Source organism: Juglans regia, chromosome 1 (assembly GCF_001411555.2).
Source record: "Juglans regia cultivar Chandler chromosome 1, Walnut 2.0, whole genome shotgun sequence".
NCBI lineage: Eukaryota > Viridiplantae > Streptophyta > Magnoliopsida > Fagales > Juglandaceae > Juglans > Juglans regia.
The window spans coordinates 44,719,100-44,744,740 of record NC_049901.1 but is presented as its reverse complement, the minus strand read 5'-3'; the positions used below and the strand labels follow the sequence as shown (position 1 = coordinate 44,744,740).

Below are 25,641 nucleotides of genomic sequence, written 5' to 3'. Positions count from 1 at the left end.
TCTCTAGCTAACCTAGTCATGCTCTCTTGCCCTATATGGTTAAGCCTAGCATGCCATTTACATTAATCCAATTATCAGATGTAGAAAGAAAAACAATAATCTCATTTATACTCGGGATAATCCAAATCCATTATCATAAAACTGTTTAATAGAAAAACACAACCATTAAAAAAAGAAATCGCCCAAATATAAGAAAAAACCATTATTTTCAAATACAATCTGAAAATCTCGTCCTAGTAAAGTAACTACATAAAGTAAATTTCATCAGATCTCAAGAGCGTATAGCACATCGTGGAGAAATATAGTGCGGCTGCCTTGCAAGTCCTGCTTCTAGGTACCAAGTCTCAGCACCTCCACGCTAGCTTCATTCCTCACCTTAATATCATAACTCCCAGTTGGAATACGAAAATACTGCACAAATCTGACTTGATCTAGCTTTATGTGCTCAGTTGCTCTTGAATCAACAATCTACATAGGTTAGGAATGAGCAACCATTACATGGCTAGTTACAAAACGAAGGATAATATAATTATTGTACTTTATCATGTAAATAACTGGCCCCAATATTTCTAAGTGGCTGTGGAGAGTAGCTTGTCCCAGGTAGTGGGAATAATCGAAACTCTACTGATAGTGAGCCAAGATGGGCACTTTGAAGAGATGAACAAGATTGTCGAGGAGATCGAATTTTGCCAGGTGAAACAGATGCTTGCTCCTTACTCCTCCCACATCTTTGGCAAAAGATTTTCGGGGTCTCACCAAATGACTGCAAGGATAAAGATGATGCAGCAAATAAACTCTAGAGTTATAAGAAGCTGCTTTCTGCTCAGTTTCTTTAGCTATACCTAGTGAGTGTAGACTATCCCTCTCTCTCATACCTCTTTGAGTGTTGATCTAATGAGCAACAATATCCATTGTTTGATATTTGTATGCAGACTTTGCATATGTGCAAATGTAGGTTGTTAACGTCGTGTTTTGCAAGCCCTTGGGCCAGGCCCCGGCAACTTGGGTCTTCAGAGTTAGGCTCGATCGGTGTTGTTTGGACCCTCGGCAATGGTTCGGTATTGCTGTACAGTATCAGTTCGTACATCCATAGTGATGAACAGTATTTAAATGCAGAAAATAAATAGAGATGAACATACAATTTTACGTGGTTCAGCACTAGGCCCACCTCCACGGGAGTTTGAGGAGAGGAGATTCCACTATAATAAGTTTATTTTCAGCCTCCCATAGCCTCTCATTTCACACTGTACAGTAGAAGCTGTAAATCTATTTATTGGAGGAGAAGTTCTTTCCGAAGCTCTCAGGTTGAAGAAGAAGTCCCCCCAAGTCCGAAAAAGTCAAAGTCATCCCATAAAAGGTCCCAATATGTAGGTTTCCATTGCCTTTTATTTCACCATTGGCTTGCGTGCCCCCCCATTTGCTTTAAGCCACTTCACACTTTTTCTCTCTTGATACTTTACACCTTACTTTCTTTTACTTTATATCAAATCTCCAATTTTCCTCTCATGACATTACTTTCTCATACTTTCTGACACTTCAATGCCTTAGTCTCTTCTTGTCTCATTTCCTTCTTTCATCGTTTGTCTTATATTGAGTCCTCCCAATTGGCTAGGCCTAGGAAATTCCATTGGCCGAGAAAACATTTCCTTACAGTTACCCCGCTAATTCCTATCGAACCCGTCTGATGGGAATTTTTCAGCCTGTTTTCCATTTGTCTCACCTCATTCTGCTGGGCCATCAGTTTTTCCGCTTGTTGGCCTTTAGGTGGGGTTCTACCCTGCCTAGCCTTCATGTCGTCACTTTATCCTTCCGATTCCCTTTAACATTCTTTTCCTTCCCTATTTCCTTTAACCACACTTCCTTTCCATTTCTTATTTCCTTAGTCGGCTTTCTATCTTGATCATATTTCTTTTAGCTCCGTTCCTTCCGCTCCTATTTCTTCCACTGCTTTCATTTCGCGCATATTTCCTTTAGCTTCCTTTTCCTTCTATTTCTACTTTTCCTTTAGCTATTTCTGTTAGCCGTCTTTTCCTTTCGCTCCTATTTCCTTTAGCTCCTATTGCTTTACCCCACCGAGCCTTTTTTCTTTCCTTTCACTTTGTCTCACCTATTTTCCTTAGCTTTTCTTTATGTTTACTCCTTCCTTTTCTTTTCTTTCGCTTTGTCCCACCACTTTTCCTTTCATTTGCTCATTCCTGCATAGTCAGAGTGTTAGTTTATGTGGGTGAAGAGTCCTTCGATAGAGATTTCGTTGGTGCAGATTCTATTGATGAAGATTTTATTGGTGGAGATTCCGTTGTTGAAGATTCTTTTGTTGAAGATTCCGTTGATGGAGATTCTTTGGTTGAAGATTTCATTGATGGAGATTCCATTACTGAAGATTCTTTTGTTGAAGATTTCGTTGATGGAAATTCCGTTGTTGAAGATTCTTTTGTTAAAGATTTCGTTGATGGAGATTCTGTTGCTAAAGATTCTTTTATTGATGTGAAGTCTGTTGGTGAAGATTTTTTTCTTCGAGTGACCAAGGGCCGACCCGCACTACTCCGTAAGAGGGATAAGGCAACCTTCAAGGCCTACCTTTCCCTTTTGCCTCGCGGTGAGATAAGCTACTGATGGTGATCTCGTTGATGTAGATTTTGTTGATGATGTCCGTGTCTTTCCTTTCATTATTCAGGCGGTCTATAGACTTGGCCTACTTTTTGTCTGGAATAGGTCGGAATGCCTCATGTCATCCCGCCTCTTTGTCCCCCGGGGGGTAATTCGGACAGCGATGTGGTTGGTCCCGCTCTCTGCTGCTGGAAGGATAAGGTAACCTTTAGGCCTACATTTTCCTTTGGTATCCCACAGGGAGGTAAGAAATTTAGGCAGTCTTTTACTGGACTCGCTCACACCCGTTGACACCGCAGAAAAGGATAAGTTTGAGTCAGACTGGCGCTGATCCCACACGTCGTCGTAGCGGTAGCTGGGGTAAGTTATTCGAGTAGCCGCGAAGCTGATCCCGCTCTCCATTGTGGGAGGGATAAGGCAACCTTAAGGCCTACATTTCCCTATGGTATCCCGCAATGAGGTAAGTCATTCTGGTAGTCTGTTACTGGACTCGCTCCCACCCGTTGACGCTGACGAGGAAGGTAAATATTTTTCTTCGGGTAGCTAAGGACTAACCCGTACTCCATCACGGGAAGGATAAGACAACCTTTAAGGCCTACATTTTCCTTTGTTGCCCCGCAGAGAGATAATTCAGATAGCGATGTGGCTGATTCACTCCTTCACCGTGACAGGGGCCGGGATAAGTTATTCGGGCTGCCTCGAGGCTGGTCCCACTCTCCCAGACGTATCATCTTTCGTGGAGAGATAACTTGTTTGGGCAGTCTGTTACTAGACCCGCTCCGACCCGTTGACATCACAGGAAATGGTAGGTTTGGGTCAGGCTAGTGTTGATCCCATACTTCGTTGTAGCGAAGGCCGAGATAAGTTATTCAGGAAGCCATGAGGCTGATCCCGCTCTCCATTGTGGGAGGGATTAGGCAACCTTAAGGCCTACATTTCCCTTTGGTATCACGCAAGGAGGTAAGTCGTTCTGGCAGTTTATTACTGAACTCGCTCCCACCTGTTGACGTTTAAGAGGAAGGTAAATTTTTTTTATCTTCGAGTGGCCAAGGACTGACCTGCACTCCTCCATGAGAGGGATAAGGCAACCTTTTAGACCTACCTTTCCCTTTTTGCCTCGCGGGGAGGTAATTTGCTGATAGAGTTCTCATTTAGTGGAGTTGACTTTCCTGATGGAACTTAGTTGATTTTGTCATTGTAGGTTACGCTAATTGAAGATGTCGTGTAGGGTAGTACAATTGGTATTTCACACCACAGGAAATAATTGCGTAAGTAAAACAGAGTTCACACAAGTTTTTAAGGAAACAAACCAGAGCATGTAGCTGACACGACTGATTTTTTCCTGTTGTTGTTTGACCGAAATTGCCCACAATTATTTTGTCGTTTCTTCTCTTCCTTGCTCTTTTTATTTCCACTTCCATTTTTTTTTTTGGCTGTGCATGGAGGTTGTGGAATGACCTCGACATGGTGCAAGGTCGTGGGCGAGGTGAGACACTGCCGAGGAGTGCAAGGCCGATGTGCCATTGTGCATGGTTGAGGAGCGACACATCAAGGGTCGTGGAGTGTGTTGCCGATGAGTTGTGTATATGGCCGCAGTGCATTGCGCCCACGTAGTGGCTGCATTGCCCTTGGCCGTAAAGTTCCACCTTAGGAGGCCGATGTTAACTGGCCTAAGGCCGTGGAGAGGGGCCTTTGTGCCTCAAGTCCAAGGAGTGGTCGGGTAGTCTTGCTTGTTCCAAGGCAGAGGAGAAGGAGAAGAGGTCGCCAGATACGGTGCCCATGGTCGCAGAGTGCGGTCCATGCCCCCTGCACTGGTGCGCGGCTTCAAGCCACTGCTGCCCACTGTGTGGGTGTGGAATCACCGGCTGCAGAGGGGTCCAGAAAATGCCAGCAAGCCACTGGGTAGCCGCCCGTGACCCTACTGTGCTGTACTTTTAATAGCCCCTCTCTTGCAGTAGTGTTTTTCATAAAAAATAAAAGTGGAAAGACTGAAGATACTTATCTAGAAGAGTTTCATATGCTCCTTTGGAGATAATTTTAGCGTGCTGAAAAATCGTCCTCCTTCCGCTTCCAATCCCACAAAAAAAATGTTCAACGGCTTACACAAAGAAAAAATCTCGTTCTTGACTTCCAAGTTGCCTGGTACGGGTTGTCGCAGACATACAAGGTACATGCAAGATCTATAATGATCCCACATATGGCGCCACTGTTAACATCGTGTTTTGCATGGTTTTGAGCCAGGCCCTGGCAACTCGGATCTTTAGAGTTGGGCCTCAATCAATGTTGTTTGGAGCCCCCGGCAATGGTCCAGTGCAGCTGTACGATGTCGGTTTGTACATCCATGGCGATGAATAGTATTTAAATGTAGAAAATAAAGAGAGATGAACACACATTTTTACGTGGTTCGGCACTAGGCCTACATCTATGGGGGTTTGGGAATGAGAGATTCTACTATAATAAGCTTATTTACAACCTCTCATTTCACACTGTACAATGGAAGTTCTAGATCTATCTATTGCTATTGGAGGAGAAGTTCTTTTCGGAGCTTTCAAGTTGAAGAAGAAGTCCCCCCAAGTCCGAAGAAGTCGAAGTCATCCCAAAAAACGTCTCCAATCCGTAGGTTTCTATTATCTTTTATCTCACCCTTTTCTTGCGTGCCCCCCATTTGCTTTAAGTCACTTCTATATTTTTTTTCTCTTCTAATACCTTACACCTTATTTTCCCTTACTTTATGTCAAATCTCTATTTTTCTCTTCTGACATTACTTTCTCATACTTCCTGACACTTCCATGTCTTAGTCCCTTCTTACCTCCTCTTTTTCTTTCATCTTTTATCTTATATTGAGTCCTCCCAATTAGTGGACCTAAGAAATTTCATGGGCGGAGAAAAAATCCCCTTACATAGGTGATGTTATTCAATGCGTAAGGTTAGATGCTCATGGATATGAGTCATTGTAATTAGGCCCTACATGAGCTTATAAGAGTAGCTCTAGAGGTAATAAATAATCTAAAAGAATATATCTGAAGCGGAAGCATCTTGTTTTGTGGTCGCTTTTGATTATCTAACGCATGCAAGGGGATGTCAAGTTATAGTCTTCCTTTAGGTTTCGATTGTTTCGAGGTAAAATATGTGGACGGTGACAAATTACAATGCAACGCATAGAAGAGAGGAGATTGTTATATTCCTTTCTAAGAAATGAACTCAAATTTTTACACTTACGTTCTACGATGAAATAGATTAATTGTATTGATTATCTTATACCCTTAACAACTTTTTTATAGGCTTAACAACGATTTTTGACAATTCAGTATAATCTCTATCATTATCTTGTTTAGTTCTTACAAGTTGATACATGTAATATCCATATCTACATATATATATATATATATATATATATATATTTATATGAGTTAATTAAACGAGTTGGGATTCTTGCTTATAACTAGGGAAATTGATCCATTTATAACTATTTTACAACTCTACATAAAATGAAAGGTAATGAGCAATGAGTAATTCTACATACAATCATGAATTACGTAACCGCCGCGTAATCGATTTAAAAAAGAGTGTGGTCCACTATTAAAAAATTAAGGTTAATTACATTTTGCCCCTCAAACTTTCACTCAATTTATAATGTGCCTCCGAAACTAATAATTGTATCAAAGTGGACCATCGAACTTTCAAAACTTTCCAATCCCCCCTTACATCTACCAGCAGCGTTAAATCTAACGAAATTCACTGCACATATTGCTCATGTGCATAACATTCACTGCAAAGATTTAATTTTCATCTAATTTATTATCATTGACCATATAAAATATAAAATAAGATATGTTATCAATTAATAATAAATCATAAATCATTAAATAATTTTTTTATTAATTTATATATAGTTAATGAATATCAAATAATTTCATTGTGTACATAGATTATTTATACTTGCTTGCAACTTAGGTATAAAATAATTTTATATATGGTTAATGATTAATGATTTATTATTAATTGATAGAATATATTATTTTATATTTTATATGGTCAATGATAATAAATTAGATAAAAATTACATCTTTACAATGAACTTCTGTTAGATTTGATGTTGTTGGTAGACAGAATGAGGGATTGAGAAGTTTTGAAAGTTCGAGAGTCTACTTTGATGCAATTATTAGTTTTGAATACACATTATGAATTGAGTGAAAGTTCGAGGAGGCAAAATATAATTAACCCAAAAAATTATCTTTTTTTCATGTAGATCTTATGTTTTATTCATTTTTTTCAAGACAATTACCCGATAATTACACAATTCACAATTAAAAATATATTTTCTCTTTTGTAATATTGAAATTTATTTTTAATGAAGTGTCGTGATTGTATTGATTGATTGAAAATAAATTATAAAATAGTTGTAAAAAAAATTGTAAGTATATCATTACCACATAACTGATAAGAATTGAATTGGAATTGAACTTTATGAAAGAGTTGGATTCAGTTAACATCCCATCCCACTTACAATTAATAATGAGAAATTAGAATAGAATAACGTAGTAAATTTCATATGATGATCCCACTCACGCGTGGCTTGTCTTGCTAATAGCTACCACGCTTCGTCGCGTCAAAATGTATTTGATGGTTACACACATCCTACTAGTAATTTCATCATGTCAATATCTTTTAGATTTGACCAACCATGCCTCACCATCATTGGTGCGTGGTCTCCACGCGTCGTCGTAGCGCGGGCGTAAAGAAACTTGGTCAGAGGCAGTTCGGGCTAATTGATGCCAATCTTGCTATTATGTTTTCACTTTCTCTAATCAAAGATCTTGAGGTAGAGAATACAGATTTCTTCTATGAACATCTCAGAATTACAAACTGCAGTGCACCACTAATATCAAACGCCTTTAACAGTGGCAATGCGAATTCTAAAAAAATATCATTTAAGACGACGCACTCTTTACAGGGAATGTGTAGAGACTAATTTTTAGTCCTTATTAAACTCGATTTTTTTTCACTTTCACATTATGTTTGTTGTAACGAAGCGTATATTGGGGGAAGTCCACCCTCCTTGTAAAAATAAATTTACAATGATCTTCATCTGCCTAAAAAAAAAAAAAAAAGGCTCCCTTAGTATGACCATACTGAATTGGTAGTCAGTAGAGATTTCTTTTCTAAATTTTATTATTCACTATCTCCATACATCATATTTATTTTTATTTTTTTATTCTTTCTAAATTAATTAAATTTTTTACTCATCATTCATATACCATATATTTGATAAGAAAAAATAAATTAAAAAATTATGAGACGAATTTTTCTTATTTTCTACTTTATCTCACTGAATTTCATTGCTCTAATATAAATAAACAAAATTGATATATGCCTATATCTTAAAAGTGTCTAAGACATCTACAGTAATGAACAGTTTAACTCAATCCGGCGTCGTTCTTAACCCACCCAGCAGTTTAACTCAAATATCTAACGCACCCAGCACGTCTTCTTCTTCTTCACCGCTCAATCGAATGAATCGCAGTGTGTGACGGAGAGGGAAATGGACGATCGTGGTGGCTGGGTTTGGTAGAGATTGTCGCCGGTGTGAAGTGGTGGAGGTGCGGTGGCCTGGGTGGCCGCGTATGGCTGCGCTAGTTGAGAGAAATGGGAGAAACCGATTTCGGATGGGTTTCAGCGGGGGATAGATATGGCTGCGCGTGGGGGACATCGATGGTGGCTAGGTTGGTCGCCGGCGTGAGGGGGAGTCGCCTGTGGTGGTCGTGACGGTAGGTGGCCGCGTACAGCGGTGCCGGTTGAGAGAAATGGGAGAAACCCATTTCGAATGGGTTTCCGCGGGAGAGAGATAGGGCTGCGCGTGGTGGACATCGATGGTGCCTCGGTCGGTCGTCGGTGTGAGAGGGACTCCCCGATGGTGGCGGTGAGGCTAGCCGGCGCACGGCGGCGCTGGGCTGGGCTGAAGAAGAACGGCCCGTGCGGATGAATCGGGCCACAGAGAGAGAGAGAGATAACGTGAAGAAAAAAAAAATTAATAAAATCATTATAAATTCACTACAAAAAAATAATATATACAAAAAATCATAAATAAATTATCAGCAGCTAGAAAAATTATTTATATCACAAAAAATCATATTTATTTACTCTATTATTATTTAATTAGTTGTGATGTGAAGTATAAGACTGTCTAAATATTATATATATTTCTAATAGGAATTTTAAATTATTAACATAACTTGATGAAAGGTAGTAAAATTAAAAGACTCTTCAGTTAGTTAATGCCTTGTCACTGTACAATACACTCTTCATTTAATGATATTATTAGAATTGTTTGGTCTAAACTCAAAATACAAATAAATGATGAAATTTTGTTAAATATTTTTAAAAAAGTAAAACTATATAAATAATTAAAATTTTAATATAATTTAAATATGATAATATTCTTAATTAACTAAAATGAACTGTTACTGCTATCGAAAAAGTAGTCTGAAAATATGTCCTGAATATGTATTTCACTTTTTTATTTTTCTGTTCTTTTTTTATGTATATTTTTAATCATCATAAACATTTTTTAAAAAAATAAAAAATTTACAACATCATTAAAAAACACTTCCTTAATCACTAGGTTAAAAAAAAAAAAAAAATTGGCAAACGTCCCTTGGACGTTACACTACCGCTAGTAATATTAAATATTCAAACGAGATTCACACCCTCTAAAATAACTAGTTAATCATTGATATGTCCGCCAACCGGCCCCAGAAAGTGTATCGTGTGACCATCAAGGACGAGAAGTGAGATGTCTTTGCTTCTGATTAATCAAAATGGACGACAAAATCTGATCCCCAAACTACACTGCTGGTTGTACTTAGATACACACAAGTCCAGTCTCTGCTTCCCGACCCAATCCAACCCAACATGGATCCCCACCCCAGACTACAACTATAAGTCTACAAGCGGCGAGCAGAAAGTAAATTTGAAGTTGACAAGAACACTACCCAAAACGAAACAAAACCCATGTCCCATGTAAGCGAAACACTACCCAGCTTTATTTTATTTATGAAAACTCTCCCAATCCATTTTTAAAGTTATGGATACGCAAATTCAGGTCGGTTTCACGTGTTGGTTATCCGTGGCGTGCAAGTTTGACGGCCAGTATCACACATCACTCTCCCACCGTCCGACCGGCAACTTCCACTTGTACAATATAACCCTCTAAATAGTTTCGGTATTTGTTTAGTATTTATTTTTCATAAGCTTTTCGGAACCTTACGAATTCTCGGCCTTGGGATTTGAATTTGATTTATACGAGTGTCAATCTCAATTTGAGGGTATAAAACAAACAGTTGGGATTAGTTAAGTACGCGCCGAGGAAAAAAAAGAGATCTTATATCAGCTGCGGAAAATGGTTGTGTCATGGGTTTTCAGATTTTGTTCTTATCTGCTCTGAGTTTGTGGGGATATTGTTATCTAGGATTCGTTTTTTGAGGGGTCTTGTGAACGCTTTATGGACAACCCTCTTTGGTGATGTTATAGCAGAATCCGTTTTGGATGACCCCTTTTTCTTTTCTTGGGGGCCTTTTCACTTTTGGTTGAGAATAGAATCACGAAGACTGTGTGAATTGAAGTACCTTGTTTTTGTTTTTAAGCTTGTCATGGCTTCATGGGATTTTATATGAACGGTCTGCTTTTTAGCTATTGAAATGGTGGTGCGTTTCACTCTTTTCGACTTTCATGATGATTCGTGGTCCGGTAGATTCCAGCGGACAAAAAGTAGGTTATTTGAAATGGATTTTGAATTTGATTTCGGTTTACGCAAATAGTTCGGATTTACATGTTTGGGGTTTAAACCTAAGTACAGTTGTTTTCCATTATTTCACGTACAAGGGTTGGGTCGATTGAAATTGCTACTGGAGGAAGAAAGAGAGGATTGTGGAGGAGGAGGGTTGAGAGATGTCATCATATTCGACAAACAAGACGAATTGCTCTAGGAGCAGCTCTGATCGATCAAAACGTGGGGCTCGTGTGGTTGCGCAGACCCCCATCGATGCGAAGCTTCATGTAGACTTTGAAGAGTCTGAACGGTTCTTTGATTACTCAACTTCAATTGACGTCAACATCTCAAGTTCCACTAGCAATGTCCCTTCCTCTACTGTGTCAGCTTACCTGCAAAGGATGCAGAGAGGAAGCCTTATTCAACCGTTCGGTTGCTTGATTGCTGTGGACGAGCAAAACTTCACGGTTCTTGCCTACAGCGAAAATGCCCCTGAAATGTTGGACTTGGCTCCACATGCTGTTCCAAGCATTGAACAGCAAGAAGCCCTAGCTTTTGGAACAGATGTTCGAACACTCTTTCGGTCGTCGGGTGCCACTGCTTTGCAGAAGGCAGCTAATTTTGGGGACGTAAATCTTCTCAACCCCATATTGGTTCATTGTAAAACCTCAGGTAAGCCCTTTTACGCGATTCTGCACCGAATTGATGTGGGGTTAGTTATAGATTTAGAACCAGTGAATCCAGCTGATGTGCCAGTGACTGCTGCTGGGGCCTTGAAATCTTATAAGCTAGCAGCCAAAGCCATATCGAGATTGCAGTCCTTGCCAAGTGGGAATATATCACTGATATGTGATGTTTTAGTCAAGGAAGTTAGTGACTTGACAGGTTATGATCGTGTAATGGTGTATAAATTTCATGAAGATGACCATGGAGAAGCGGTAGCTGAGTCCCGCAGACCTGATCTGGAACCTTATCTTGGTTTGCATTACCCGGCTACCGATATACCACAAGCTTCAAGATTCCTATTCATGAAGAACAAGATTAGAATGATATGCGATTGTTTGGTGCCTCCAGTTAAAGTAATTCAAGACAAGAGATTGTCTCAGCCACTGAGCCTTTCTGGATCTACGCTGAGATCTCCTCATGGTTGTCACGCACAGTATATGGCAAATATGGGTTCAATTGCATCTCTTGTGATGTCTGTGACTATCAATGAAGATGATGGAGAGCTGGAGAATGATCAGCAGAAGGGAAGAAAATTGTGGGGTTTGGTTGTTTGCCATCACGCAAGTCCTAGGTTTGTTCCATTTCCTTTGAGGTATGCCTGTGAGTTCTTGATTCAAGTGTTAGGTGTGCAGATCAACAAAGAAGTGGAGTTGGCTGCTCAACTAAGGGAGAAGCATATTTTGCAAACTCAAACTGTTCTTTGTGATATGCTCCTTAGAGATGCTCCTGTAGGTATTGTTACTCAATCACCTAATGTTATGGATCTTGTTAAGTGTGATGGAGCTGCACTATACTACAGGAAGAAATTTTGGTTGCTTGGAGTCACCCCAATTGAGGCACAGATTACAGATATAGCTGAATGGCTTCTTGAGTGCCATGATGGTAGCACGGGTTTAAGTACCGATAGCCTTATGGAGGCTGGCTACCCAGGTGCCTCAGGTCTTGGAGATGAAGTCTGCGGGATGGCAGCCGTTAGGATTACTTCAAGGGATTTCCTGTTTTGGTTCAGGTCTCACACCGCAAAAGAAATCAAGTGGGGTGGTGCAAAACATGACCCTGATGACAAGGACAATGGAAGAAAGATGCATCCCAGGTCATCCTTCAAGGCTTTTCTGGAGGTGGTTAAGCGACGGAGTGTCCCTTGGGAAGATGTGGAAATGGATGCCATCCATTCCTTACAGCTGATATTGAGAGGGTCTTTGCAAGATGAGATTGTGGATGAGTCCAAAATGATCGTGAATGTTTCATCAGTTGATGACAGGATACAGAGAGTGGATGAATTACGCATCATCACAAATGAAATGGTGCGCCTTATAGAGACAGCTGCAGTCCCCATTTTGGCTGTCGATGCCTCTGGTTGTATAACTGGGTGGAATACCAAAGCTGCTGAACTAACAGGCCTGTCTGTTGAGCAAGCCATCGGTATGACCTTGATTGACGTTGTCTGGGAAGATTCAGTTAAAGTGGTGAAGAATCTGCTCATCTTGGCATCTCAAGGTGATCCTAGTCTTCTTCTTTTCAATTTAACTTTTTAGCTGGAGAAATGCTTCAGTCACAAAAAGATCCCACAAAAGTAAACCTACAAATTAGCGTGGCTTGATGTGATATCTTAGATTGTAAAACTACTTTTATTATAAAGCAAAATGAACGTATCATATAAAATTGTGTCAGTTTATGAGTTTACTTTTATAGGATCTCTTTGTGGCTGTAGCACTTATCTTTTAGCTGCATTTTCTTTTTTGATAAGTAATAAATTTATTAAGAAATGTAATTAGGTATAGTCCAAATACACAGGAAGTGTACAAGAGAGAAACACCTAATTACAAGCTAACTCTGAATAACAATACAAAAGTCATTAAGACTATTCCCATTCAATACAATAACTGGAGCCCAAAGCAATAAAGTATAAAAAAAATGAAAACCCTAATCTCTTCCACCGAACTTTCTCTATTCTCAAAACAGCGCCCATTGCTCTAATTCCAAATACACCACATAAGACAAAGAGGTACTATCTTTCAAACAGTTGCTATTGGATGATTTCCTAGAATCCCTCTCCAACACGCCAAGAGGTTCACCACCCTCTTAGGCATCACCCAAGCAATTCCCGCCTTAGCAAAGACCTCTTTCCACAAAGCCTTCGACACATCACAATGAAGAAGAAGATGATCCACCTATTCACCACATCTTTTGCACATAAAACATCAATCCATTGCAATGATATCACGCTTTCTTAACTTGTCAATGGTAAGATTTTCCCATGGGAAGCCAACCACCCAAAGAAAGCCACCTTAAGAGGCACCTTGCATCTCCAAATATTTTTCCAAGGGAAAAAGTCATTAGAAGAATGTGACGCCAAGACCTTGTATAAAGATCTAACCGAGAATTTCTTATTACCAAACTGATTCCAAATTAATCTATCCTCCCCTCCGGAGTTTATGTTTAAAGCATAAAGCAAGCCGTAAAAATAAGAAATGTCCCCTACTTCCCAATCTTGGACATCTCTAATAAAACATACTGACTACTGAATAAAACCAGCAGTATTCTCCAAGTAATTAGCCACAGAAGCACCTTTATTTGAAACAATTCTGAACTTATCAAAAAACATTCTTCAAGGCCTTGTCTCCACACCACAAGTCATGCCAAAAACTTATCTAGTTTCCCCTACCCACCTCAAATCTGAAATTTCTGAAGAACTCCCCCCATCCATTATGAATGAATCTCCACACTCCCACACCATATGCCCCTCTTACTTCATTGGAGCACCAACCACCCCAAGAACTCTCATACTTTGCATCAATAACAATTCTCCAAAGAGCATCCCCTTCTTGATGATTCCTCCACAGCCATTTCCCTAAAAGAGCCTTATTGAAAGTTTTGAGCTTTCTAATTCCCAAACCTCCCAATGAAAGAGGAGTGCAAATCTTATCCCACTTAAGCAAATGGAATTTCTGCTCATTCTCCATACCGCCCCACAAGAAAGCACGAAATATCCCTTCCATTCTATTAGCCACTCCTGCAGGCAAAGGAAAAAGAGAGAGATAATAGGTTGGGATATTAGATAACGTGCTCTTGATTAAAGTGATCATACCACCTTTGGACAGATAAATCCTTTTCCAACCAGCCAATTGACATATGTGCTTGTTTGGAAATAGATCTCATCCCAAAATTCTCATCTCATCTCATCTGAGTCATCTCATCCCATTCCATCTCCTTTCCAAACATAATTCAAATACAAACATTTTCAAACTAATTATTACAACTTTTTCAAACTAATCATTACAAATTTCTCAAACTTTCAAACAAAAAATAAAAAACAATTCAACTTTTTCAAACCCCCAAACAAGAATAATATTATAAAATTATATTCTAACAATGTTTTAGCTTTATAATATTTTTTTCAACTTTTTCTCTCTTCTTTCACAAAATCCAGAAAATACTCAACTCAAACTATCTCACTAATATTCACAAACTATCTTACTAACTTATAAAAAAAAAACTATCTTACTACTATTCACAAAATTCTCATCTCGTCACTCCCTAAACGAGGCCTTAATCTTCTCTATAATCTCATCTCAAATAGCCTTGGATTTGTGAGGTGCCGCCAAAGGGAGACCAAGATACTTCAAGGCAAGCTAGAGACTTTGCAGCCCAAAATATTAGCCATATCCCCTATATTATTGACCATACCAACAAGAATCATTTTAGACTTTGATAAGTTCACCTTTAAGCCTGATACGGCTTCAAAACATAGCAGGATAGCTTGTAGAGAACGAATCTGATTAGAATTTTGCTCACAAAGGATTAAAGTGGCATCCGCAAAGAGGAGATGAGAAACATTAACGCTGCCATATGAAGGACTGCCCACCGAAAAGCCCGATATGAATCCCTTATCTGCCGCCGCCTTCAACATTTGGCTCAACACATCCATGACTAAAATAATAGGGAAAGGGGACAGTGGATCCCCTTGTCTCAATCCCTTGGAGCTATTAAAAAAACCAGCTGGTGTGCCATTAACCAAAACCGAAAATCTAACTGTTGATATGTAGTGATTCATCCAATTACACCACCTCTCCCCAAAACCATATCTACCAAGGGTATAAACCAAAAAATCCCAGTAAACGTAATCGAAAGCCTTCTCCATATCCAATTTACAAAGGATGCCGGGAATTTGACTCTCCAAGCACTCATTTGCAATAAGAACGGAGTCAAGAATTTGTCTTCTCTTAATAAAAGCATTTTGAAATTTTGTGATGATCTTCCCCGTAACCACACTAATACGATTGGCAAGCACCTTCGAAATGATTTTGTATACACTACTAATAAGACTGATGAGACGAAAATCCTTCACCTCCATGGACCCAAGTTTTTTAGGAATAAGTGCAATAAACGTAGCATTAAGACTTTTTTCGAATTTCATAAATGAATGAAATTCAAGAAAAACCTTCATGATGTCGTCCTTAACAATGTCCCAACATACCTGAAAAAATGCCATGGAGAATCCATCTGGGCCCGGAGCTTTATCTTTGTCTATTCCTCGGATCACATTGAGCACCTCCTCCTCTTCAAACATTCTCTCCAACCAAAGTGCAGTAGGCTGGTCAATCGAATCAAACATCAGCCCATCAACCTTAGGATGCTAGGAATTAGGCTCCGTTAGGAGTAGGGGTGTAACCGGTCCGGTCCGGTCCGGTTTTGGACAAAATCTAGGACCGAACCGGTATGTACCGGTTTTGTATTTTTCAAAACCGATTACGCCCCGATTACCCTCCTAAACCGGTACTTCCGGTTTTACCGGTTTCCGGTCCGGTCCGGTCCGGTTTTCCGGTTTTTTTTAAATGTAAAAAATATATAATAAAGTGTTAATTCTTATTATAAAATATTATTAAAAATTTAATATATATATTATGCTTAAAGCATATGATCAATTAAATTTTTATCTTTAAGATTAAACTTTTATTTTATAAATTATAACAACATTATCTTATGTATAATTATATTAATAACATATGATCAAATAAATTACAAATGTTCATATTTAAGATTAACATTTTATGTTATTATTTATAAATTATAATATAAAATTTTTTCATATATGATATATAATTATATATATTATATATAAAATTTAACATATAATTATATATTATATATATAAATATTTTGTATAATATATAAATTAATTTTTATATTTTTTTTCCAACCGGTCCGGTTCGGTCCGGTCCGGTCCCAAAAACTACGGAACCGGAACCGGACCGGAACCGGCCGGTTTTCATAAAATAGGAACCGGTTCCGGACCGGACCGGTTCAAAACCGGACCAACCGGTCCGGTTCGGTCCGGTCCGGACCGGTTTTCCGGTTTCCCGGTTTAAATTTACACCCCTAGTTAGGAGCTTTTCATAAAAATGAACAATGTGATCCTGAATTTCAGATTGATCCGTCATGACACTACCTTCCGAGTGAAGCACCTCAATGGCGTTATTCCTACTATGAGAATTGGCAACTCTATGAAAGAAGTTAGTGCACTTGTCCCCTTCCTTGAACCAAAGGGCCTGAGGCTTTTGTCACCAAGAAATCTCCTCCATGAGAGTAATTTTTTCCAGTTCAGTAGCAACACCAAGATACCTTTCCTTCCCATCAACCGATAAAACCCCAACAGTCTCTTTTTCATCAAAGCGAATTAGCCCCTCAAAAAGAGACTTTTTCTGATCCACTATGTTCCTGAGGACTTCCTCATTCCATTTCCTCAAATTATTTTTCAATGCTTTTAGTTTCCATGCTAAGACATAACTAGGTGTACCCGAAAACTGATAAGAGGACCACCACTCTCTTACCTTATCTACAAAGCCATAAGCTTTTAACCACATGTTCTCAAATTTAAAATATCTCCGGCCCCCATGAATTCCCCCACGGTCCAAAAGGATGGGAAAATGATCGAAACTTAATCTAGGAAGACGTTTTTGACATAAGTCAGGGAAATGCGCCTCCCAAGAAGGGGAAACAAGAAATCTGTCCAACCTAGACCATGCCCTCCTGTTCAACCAAGTGAAATCGCCCCTGCCAAAGGGTAAGTCAATCAAACCTAGTTCAAAGATTAAATCAGAAAAATCAACCATGGCCGGTCCAATCCCATCGCAGATAATGCCGAAATTAGCATTTGTTGCAGCATTTCTGGTGTGCAGGAATTTGCTGCAGGAGGTGCAAGATCAGAGAAAGCACCTGAGGAAGAGCCATGTGCTATAGAAGTTGTTGCAGGAGGAATAGTAACAGAAGTCTGGAATGCTTGAGCCTGACGATTCTATGGGCGGATGCAACATTCTTTGATAATATGACCCTTTTTCTTGCAATAAGAACAATATTTCTTGGGACAATTGGCAGCAATATGCCCATATTCCGCAACAGAAACATTGCAAATTTTTAGAAGTCATAGGTGATCCTCATCCTTGGGCAGCATAAGCCACAGTTGCCATCCCAGAACTACCATGAGATTGCTCCAGAATAGCTTGAGTACTAAGACGTTTTTCTTCGCGAAGTAACTCATCAAAACAAATATCAAGAGAAGGAACAAGCAATCTATTCAACAGAGAGGAGCGAACAGATTCATATTCCGGGCGTAGTTTCATAAGAAACTGATCACGCCGGCTAGTCTCGTGAAAAGTCTAAATAGTCGAAAGAGCGGCAACAAGAACATCCGTTGTAACCAAATCAGTATATTCATGCCAAAGAGTTAGAAATGCCGAGTAGTAGTCTTGGATGGAAAGACTACCATGTTGAAACATGGCAATCGCATGTTCTAACTGAAAGCGACGAGCATCATTAGCTTGATGATAAACCTTCTTCAAGTAATTCCACATGGATTGAGCGGAACAATGAGCCCGTAAGTTGGTAACAATGTGGTTCCACCGAACCAAGAAGCCAAGACATAATCCGAGCATCAAGTACAGCCCATGAAGGAGGAGCCTTGAGATCATTGGATGTGTCAGGATTGGATGTTTAGGCGACATCCGTGCCATCAATATGAACCCAAAGATCTTTTCCCTTGAAGAAAAGTTCAAATTAAAATGCCCAAGTAGAGTAGTTTGTGCCCGTAAACTTGACACATACAGGTGCAAAGTCCATCACAAATAAATGAAGCCAAGACAAAGCAAAATAGAAACAACAATGGAAATCAACCGAGACCAAAAAAATAAACTGGAAGTTTCGGAAGTCACCAAAACAAAATCAACACAGAAGCCGAAAGCCACAAAAAAAAAAACTACTGACCAAGCCAAGAGAAAAAAAAATCCCACGTGAGAGTTGCTGCACCCAGACCAAGTCGAGAAGCCCACGGGAAGTCACTAGAGATAACCAGACGTGCCGAAAGTCACAACTACGAGAATACCAAAGCCAAAAGTCACCAAAGAGCTGCGACGTCAACTATGAAGACATAGAGACGCCGGAAGCACCACCAGAGGGCTGCTCCGACAGTCACCCAACTACAGAAATTGCTGAAAGGTTTAGAGAAGGCTGCGTCGACAGCCACCCAACGGCAGAAAGTGCCGAAACCACCAGACCCGAAACGAGATTGTCGAAAGTCTAAAAAAAAATTGACGACGGCAAGAAACTAGGAGACGACTCTTGATACCATGTCAAGATAAGTCGAAATATTGTGTGAAAATAGCCGAATCATTGGCCTTGTGGTTTCTCTCTAATATATAAACTGTACAAAGGATTCTGTACATGGAAAGAACTATGTATATGCTAATTCTATCCCTATACAATCTGTCAAATATTAAGCTAATTATTCTGAAGAGTAAATCAAGGAAACAAATATGGAAACAAGTATGGAAACAAATATGGACAGCAAAGCTGTCCATTGACAGGACCAATATGAGAATCTCCCAACCTTTCACTTGGATACCAAGTGATGTTATAGTCGCCACCAATACACCACGCACCCTCCCACCAACTGCACAAGCCAGCAATCTCATCCCAAAGAAATTTTCTTTCACTATCAACATTAGGCCCACACACACCAGCAAAACTCCACCCGAAACCATCATTAACATTCATAAAAGAACAAGCCACCAGATATTCCCCAATGAATTCATCCACCAGATTTACAACTATCTTATACCACATCAAAATAATACCCCTGGAAGCCCCCTGAGAAGCTAAAGAGGCCCATCCGACATAAGAACAACCCACCAACTTCTTATAATGTTTCTGTCAATGGATTTCAGTTTGGTTTCTTGCCAACAAATGACATCTACTTTTAGCTGCATATTATGCTATTTGTGGAATGCTTATGCTTTTCGAGGAAAATGCTCAAGATTGTTCCTGCATGAATTTAGATTTGTTGTTATTGAGGGATTTGTACAGTTAAACCTCTTATGTTTGTGTTCTTTAGATTGAAGAATGTGACTTGGGTACAATCAGACTCATACCTTGTTGGACGTCCTTTCATCTATGCAGTCACATCTAAAGATGAAGAAACAGATTATCAGATGAGCACAACAAATGAAAATTGAACCTTTGCATAATTGAGATTTAGTTAAGACATTGTTTCTAAGTCAGAGGTCTAACCTGACAAATTATCATGCTTTTGAAGTTTTTGGTTCGAGTGCTGCTTCGTAATTCACTCTATCAACTGTGCGAGATAAATTATTGTTGAAATATAGTGAATAATTGATAATAAAATGATATAGTTTGTTATAATATAAATTAAATGATTAAATCTCCTTTTCACATAAGTTTAAACTTTTGGGATAATTGATGATTTAACATGATATTAGAGCAAATGTTCAGAGTTTGAATCCTAATTCCACACTTTACCCCATTTAAATTAAATATTCCATGTGTTAACCTGCCTTAATAGGTTTGGTCTAATTCACACATAAGGGGAGTGTTAAAATATAAATTAAATGATTAATTCACATCTTTCCATTAGTTTCAGCTTTTGAGATAACTAGTGATGTACCATAGCGCATCAACCAAAGCCATTTCTGTTCTATCCATCTTATTAAATACATGGAGGAAATAGAAAACTACAGTTGTATATCGAACTATGTACCGGTTCTGTATAATAAAATCTTATCTACCTCATGTTCAATCAGCTAATTGTATCCTCTTCCCTTTTTCTTGCTCGTAAAGGGTAGGAGGGGGCAACCGGAGGTGACCTCCCTACCTGGGTGTGACTATAGTAGCACCCCACCTGCTGGGAACTAGACTAGAGGGGCTTAGACGTTGAGAAGCTGCAAGCATTTTTGCAAGTTGGTTTGAGTCATAGCCTAGAACCTAGCCCCATGAGGGAATTCAATGAATCCTTTAGCGACCAATACTAATAGACTAAGGAGAATTCATATTCGGGTTTGAACTCGGGATCTATTACATGCCAAACCACATGGGAGGAACCCAAGGACCATTGAGCCTACCCTTGGTTGTGCATCCTCTTCCCAATTACTTGTATGTTGTATTGATTTGCTTCTTTAAGTTTTAGCTCAACTGTTATCTTCTGCTTCATATTCTTTTTGTTTTTCTATTCTTTAATGCTTTTTGTGGTAGACAATCTAATCTGATATTATAATGGCAGGTATAGAAGAGAAAAATATTGAAATCAAACTTAAAACATTTGGTCCTCAGGAAAACAGTGGTCCTGTAATCTTGGTAGTTAATGCATGTTGCAGCCGAGACACAAAAGAAAACTTTGTTGGGGTTTGCTTTGTTGGCCAAGATGTCACTGGACAAAAAGTAATTTGGGACAAATATACTCGTATCCAAGATGATTATGTTGGAATTATGCGGAGCCCTTCTGCACTTATTCCTCCAATTTTTATGGCCGATGAGCATGGCCGATGCTTGGAATGGAATGATCCAATGCAAAAAGTGTCTGGTTTGAAGAGGGAAGAGGCCACTTCCCGGATGCTTCTTGGGGAGGTCTTCACGGTAAATAGTTTTGGCTGTCGGGTTAAAGATCATGATACATTAACCAAGCTTAGGATACTACTTAATGGGGTAATTGCAGGCCAGGAGGTAGATAAGTTGTTGTTTGGATTCTTTGATCAGCAGGGTAATTATATTGAAGCATTACTTTCAGCGAACAAAAGGACTGATGCAGAGGGAAGGATTACTGGGGTTTTGTGCTTTTTGCATGTGTCAAGTCCAGAACTTCAGTATGCTATGCAGGTGCAGAGGATATCCGAACAGGCTGCAGCTGATAACATCAAGAAATTGGCATATATTCGTCGAGAAATCAGTAAGCCACTGAATGGGATTATGTTTATGCAGAATCTAATGGGATCTTCTGATTTAAGCAAAGAGCAGAAGCAGCTACTTAAGACAAGCTCATTGTGTCAGGAACAATTAGCTAAGGTTGTTGATGACACTGATATTGAAAGTATCGAGGAATGGTATGGCCTTTAGTTCGAGCGTTTATTGGCATGCTTGTTTACTTGAAACAACTTATTTTTTCCATATAACATCAGGTTCTCATATCATTCTGGATGAAGTTATTCTTAACAGACACTTAGGTTCTCGTAATCTTTCCGTGTCATTATTCTCATGCATAAATCTGGCACGAAGTCATTGATGGAAACTTTTGTTTTGGACACCTGCTTGTTATTTTAGTATGGAACAGCCCAACTGCATGCCAAAAGAAGTGTGGTACAAGGCCGCTTTTGAAATTGATAGACAGCCTTGTCTCCTTTGTTTGGTTTGTATGTCATAAATTGCTTATGAATTTCTTACTGACTTCTGTAAAAGGGGATTGTTTCAATAGCATTGATCAATGCAAAATGCAAAGTAAAGAGCATCAGTAGGGGAGAAATAAGATTAAAGGTTTAGTGTTATGTTTTGATTGTAGCTATATTTATGCCTTCTTGCAGGACTAATTGAGAAGGATAACGATGATTATATTGGTCAGTTGTTATTAGAATACGAGGAATGTCAGATATAAATACCATGGACAGTGAGAAAGAATGGAAGATCTCAGTTCCCAACTTCAATAGCATAGAATTGTTGTCCTTTTTAACTTGTGGTGTCTTCTCTGAGCCATTCATTTTTTACATTCAAAGGAGTGTAGCCGGTGGCTCATTATGTATTCAATCCAATTGCTGTTTATATGCTACAGTTTTTCCTTTGGTCAGAGTCCCCCTTCGTTTGCCAGTTGCCTTTTTAGTCAATCATCGGGTAGTCATGCATATAACCCTTGTTCACGTTATATGCGCATTACAAGATTTTGAGTTTCATTGTGAATTACCCTTCTGTTTACGTTTATTATATGTAAAGTGATGCTCAGTGTGTATTCCAGTATTTTGCTTTTCTGATTGATGTTATAGATTTTGGTTGCCTTCTAAAAGACCTTTGATCTTTGGGACACCTGTTTACAGTTACATGGTAATGAGCTCTGGTGAATTTAACCTTGGTGAAGCTCTTGAAGCTGTCATAAACCAAGTTATGATCTTGTGTCGGGAGCGCCAGGTGCAGGTCATCCATGATTTACCTGCTGAAGTATCATCGATGCACTTATATGGAGACAACTTGAGGCTTCAGCAGGTTCTTTCACAGTTTATGACTAATGCACTCCTCTTCACCCCTGCCTTTGAAGGATCACTTATTGCCTTCAGGGTGAATCCAAAAAAGGAACGTATAGGGATGAAAATACACATCGTCCATCTTGAATTTAGGTAAATCTATTAAATACCTAATAGTATTTTCTAATTTATATTGCCTTGTCATAAATTTTAATGCTTTGTATTGCTCAATTATTAGTTGCCATCCTAGGTCAGTAACAAATGCTTGTCAGATGAATGCCTGAATGATGTATGGAGTATTATCATCAAAATATCACCAATTCAAAAATCTCTTATTCGTTATAAATATGAAAGTGAAAAAACAAATCAAAGAAGGTATTTGAGGCTCAATATTTTATTTGTCACTGAATGCCATAAAATATAGGATTATGAATGTGAAAAGGAGATTAAGGTGGATGTGTAGGATATGAGGTGATTATAATCTCTTTATAATTGTGGGTCCTGATGAGGTTTCTACATTTAATGCTTTTACGTATTTGAAAAATAAAAGTGTAACAGTGGCTCTTGATGCATGTCTAAGATTATGCTGCCACTTGAGACTTTCTGGGGAAGAAAGGCTGAAAATGGCAATGGCTTTGTTATGTAGGTTGACCTTAGTTATCCATTTTCAGTAAGGATGAGTGAGAACCTTGATCTCTTTTCTAAAATGGTAAAACGTATCCAGGAACAGGTCTGAAAATGCCACAAATGTGAGAGAAGCAAATATTAGAACGCAGAGGAACCCACTTAGGATAATACCAAAATTTGCAGGGTAAACAATGTTTGTGATAATATATATTCCAATCTAACGAGTTCTTTTTGCACTTGCTTTGCCATATGTAACACTTTCCAAATCCATGGTTTTCCTTCCTAAGTGTCCTCATTTTCTCGTTTCCATCCTGTATGTTGTTTTCACTTTCACCCTCCATATCCTGCATCACATTGTTGAATGCATAATAATAAAAATTAAGAAAAAAGCTATAATGAATAGATTAACCGTATCCTAATGTAAATGACTAGAAACACAAATGGATCCACAAACTGTGGTGGCACACTACCAGCATGCCACGCCAGTTGAGTTTTTTATTTTTTTCCTTTCCCTCCTCCCAGCCCCCATTCCCCACCCCGTCAGCCCAGAGAGAGATCTAGAGAGAGAGAGAGAGAGATTGCGTACCTGCCGGTGAGGGGCGACGATGAAGACATTTCGATGTCAGTGACAGGGTGAGGAAGATGACTGGGCTGCGGTGAGGGGCGAGGAAGGTAAAGGGTGCAGCAGCAATGTCGGCGAGGGGCTAGGAAGGTGCGGCGGCGAAGTTGGTGAGGGGCTGCAGCGGCGCTGGGTTCGAGGGTTTGGGAAAGGGGAGGGGAAAAAAAAAAGGACTGATGTGGCACACTGGCATTGTGCCACGTCAGTTTGTGGGATCCCTTTGTGTTTCTAGCAGCCCTCTATGCTAATTAATTAATCCAACTTCTGGCATCAAAGAGAAAATTGGGACAGAATTTGGGTGCAACGCTGGAAGAATGTATTAGGCCTTTTACAGGAAAGAAATGAAGTTCTGAATATTTGCCATTCTCTCTGTAGTTTGTAGAGTTACCTCTTATCATTAGATTTTTTTATTTTTTTACTTTTATAGTGCATCTTATCAGCATAATTATGTGTGTACTACAACAATATCATATACATTATCCATTGTGTTTTATATTTTTTCCATGTGACATGCATCACAATTATCCCAACTAATCATTAGGAGTCAATGAATAATCGTGTGGTTCACATGGCAGGATCACCCAACCAGCACCTGGTGTACCAGAAAATCTGATTCAAGAGATGTTTCACCACAATCCCCGTGTCTCAAGGGAAGGTCTCAGCCTATACATTAGCCAGAAGCTTGTGAAGATTATGAATGGCACTGTACAGTATCTAAGAGAAGCAGACAAATCATCCTTTATAATTCTTATAGAATTTCCATTGGTATGTCACACTGACCAATGAACCTGTATTCTCTGACACCCCCAACATCCGTTGGCGACTTATCAAGTCGATGGCACGTGCGTGATGCCAACATGAGTTCCTGTATGGCCCAGAGATTGACCAGGGATTATTTAGAGGCTGGATGATGCTTGAATTTGTGCTCTGCAACTTGGGAAACCAGAATCTTTTACCAGAAAACGCAGAACGGATGAGTTGAATAGCTGGGTGATCAATTTTGATGTTTTTGGAAGTGAATTAACATAATAAGCTCACTGGAAACCTTCTCAAAACCTCAAGCTGGATATCTTCTTTCCGGACCCCCCTGTAACCTCTTATGTAAACATCAGTCGTCAATTAGTTTTGCTTTGTTTTTAGGGAGAGCTCGGTTGCTAAAACCTCTCTCTGTCTCTTTGAAACTCTGACTCCAGCTCTGGTGTGTGCAGTTTGGGATGTGGAATAAGCCAAGCAAAGGTAGTATCATGTTTAGAACTGAATCGATAGAGATGTATACATCAACGTTGTGAAATAACATCGATCATACGGACTTGGACAGCCAAAGCAGGCCATTGGCATGGTAATGCTTACCCATTCTATATGCGGGAAAAAATCTTTGTTAAGCACATGACTTCTATTAGTATTATATTATTATCAACGTCATCATTCTAGTTCAGTTCCATTTTCCTGTCAATAGATGTATGTTGCGAGTAAAGTGTAGTTGCCAGACACTGCCTCAATCATAACAGGAAGTTGATTCTTCAGGCATCAGGATGGAGCTGGTGCATCTGGGGACATGCTAGTGAAGTGTATATGATTGAATTGCTTCACGCTCTTAAAATGTGTACCAAATATGAATGCTAGAGGTATGTATGCTATCTATAGTTTACCAATGACAGCAGTCCCAGGGCACTAACTTCCTCATTGAATAGCCTATGGTGGGGGCATCATCAGTGAGTACTCGCAAGAGGGCATGTTCTAATAGCAGTTAAAATTGTTCTAAAACCACACGGATAGATTAATTAGGG

At 39.3% G+C, this 25,641-nt stretch overlaps 1 protein-coding gene across 1 annotated transcript; it reads left to right on the top strand.

Moving 5' to 3' along the window:
• The first annotated feature begins 9,539 nt into the window (after positions 1–9,539).
• On the top strand, positions 9,540–25,295 carry LOC108982083 (phytochrome C). The gene is made up of 5 exons (XM_035692378.1): positions 9,540–10,374; positions 10,489–12,598; positions 20,670–21,486; positions 22,465–22,761; positions 24,430–25,295. The coding sequence occupies exons 2-5, from the start codon at positions 10,555–10,557 to the stop codon at positions 24,638–24,640; spliced, it is 3,369 nt and encodes a 1,122-aa protein (XP_035548271.1). The 5' UTR covers positions 9,540–10,374; positions 10,489–10,554; the 3' UTR covers positions 24,641–25,295.
• The last annotated feature ends 346 nt before the right edge of the window (positions 25,296–25,641 follow it).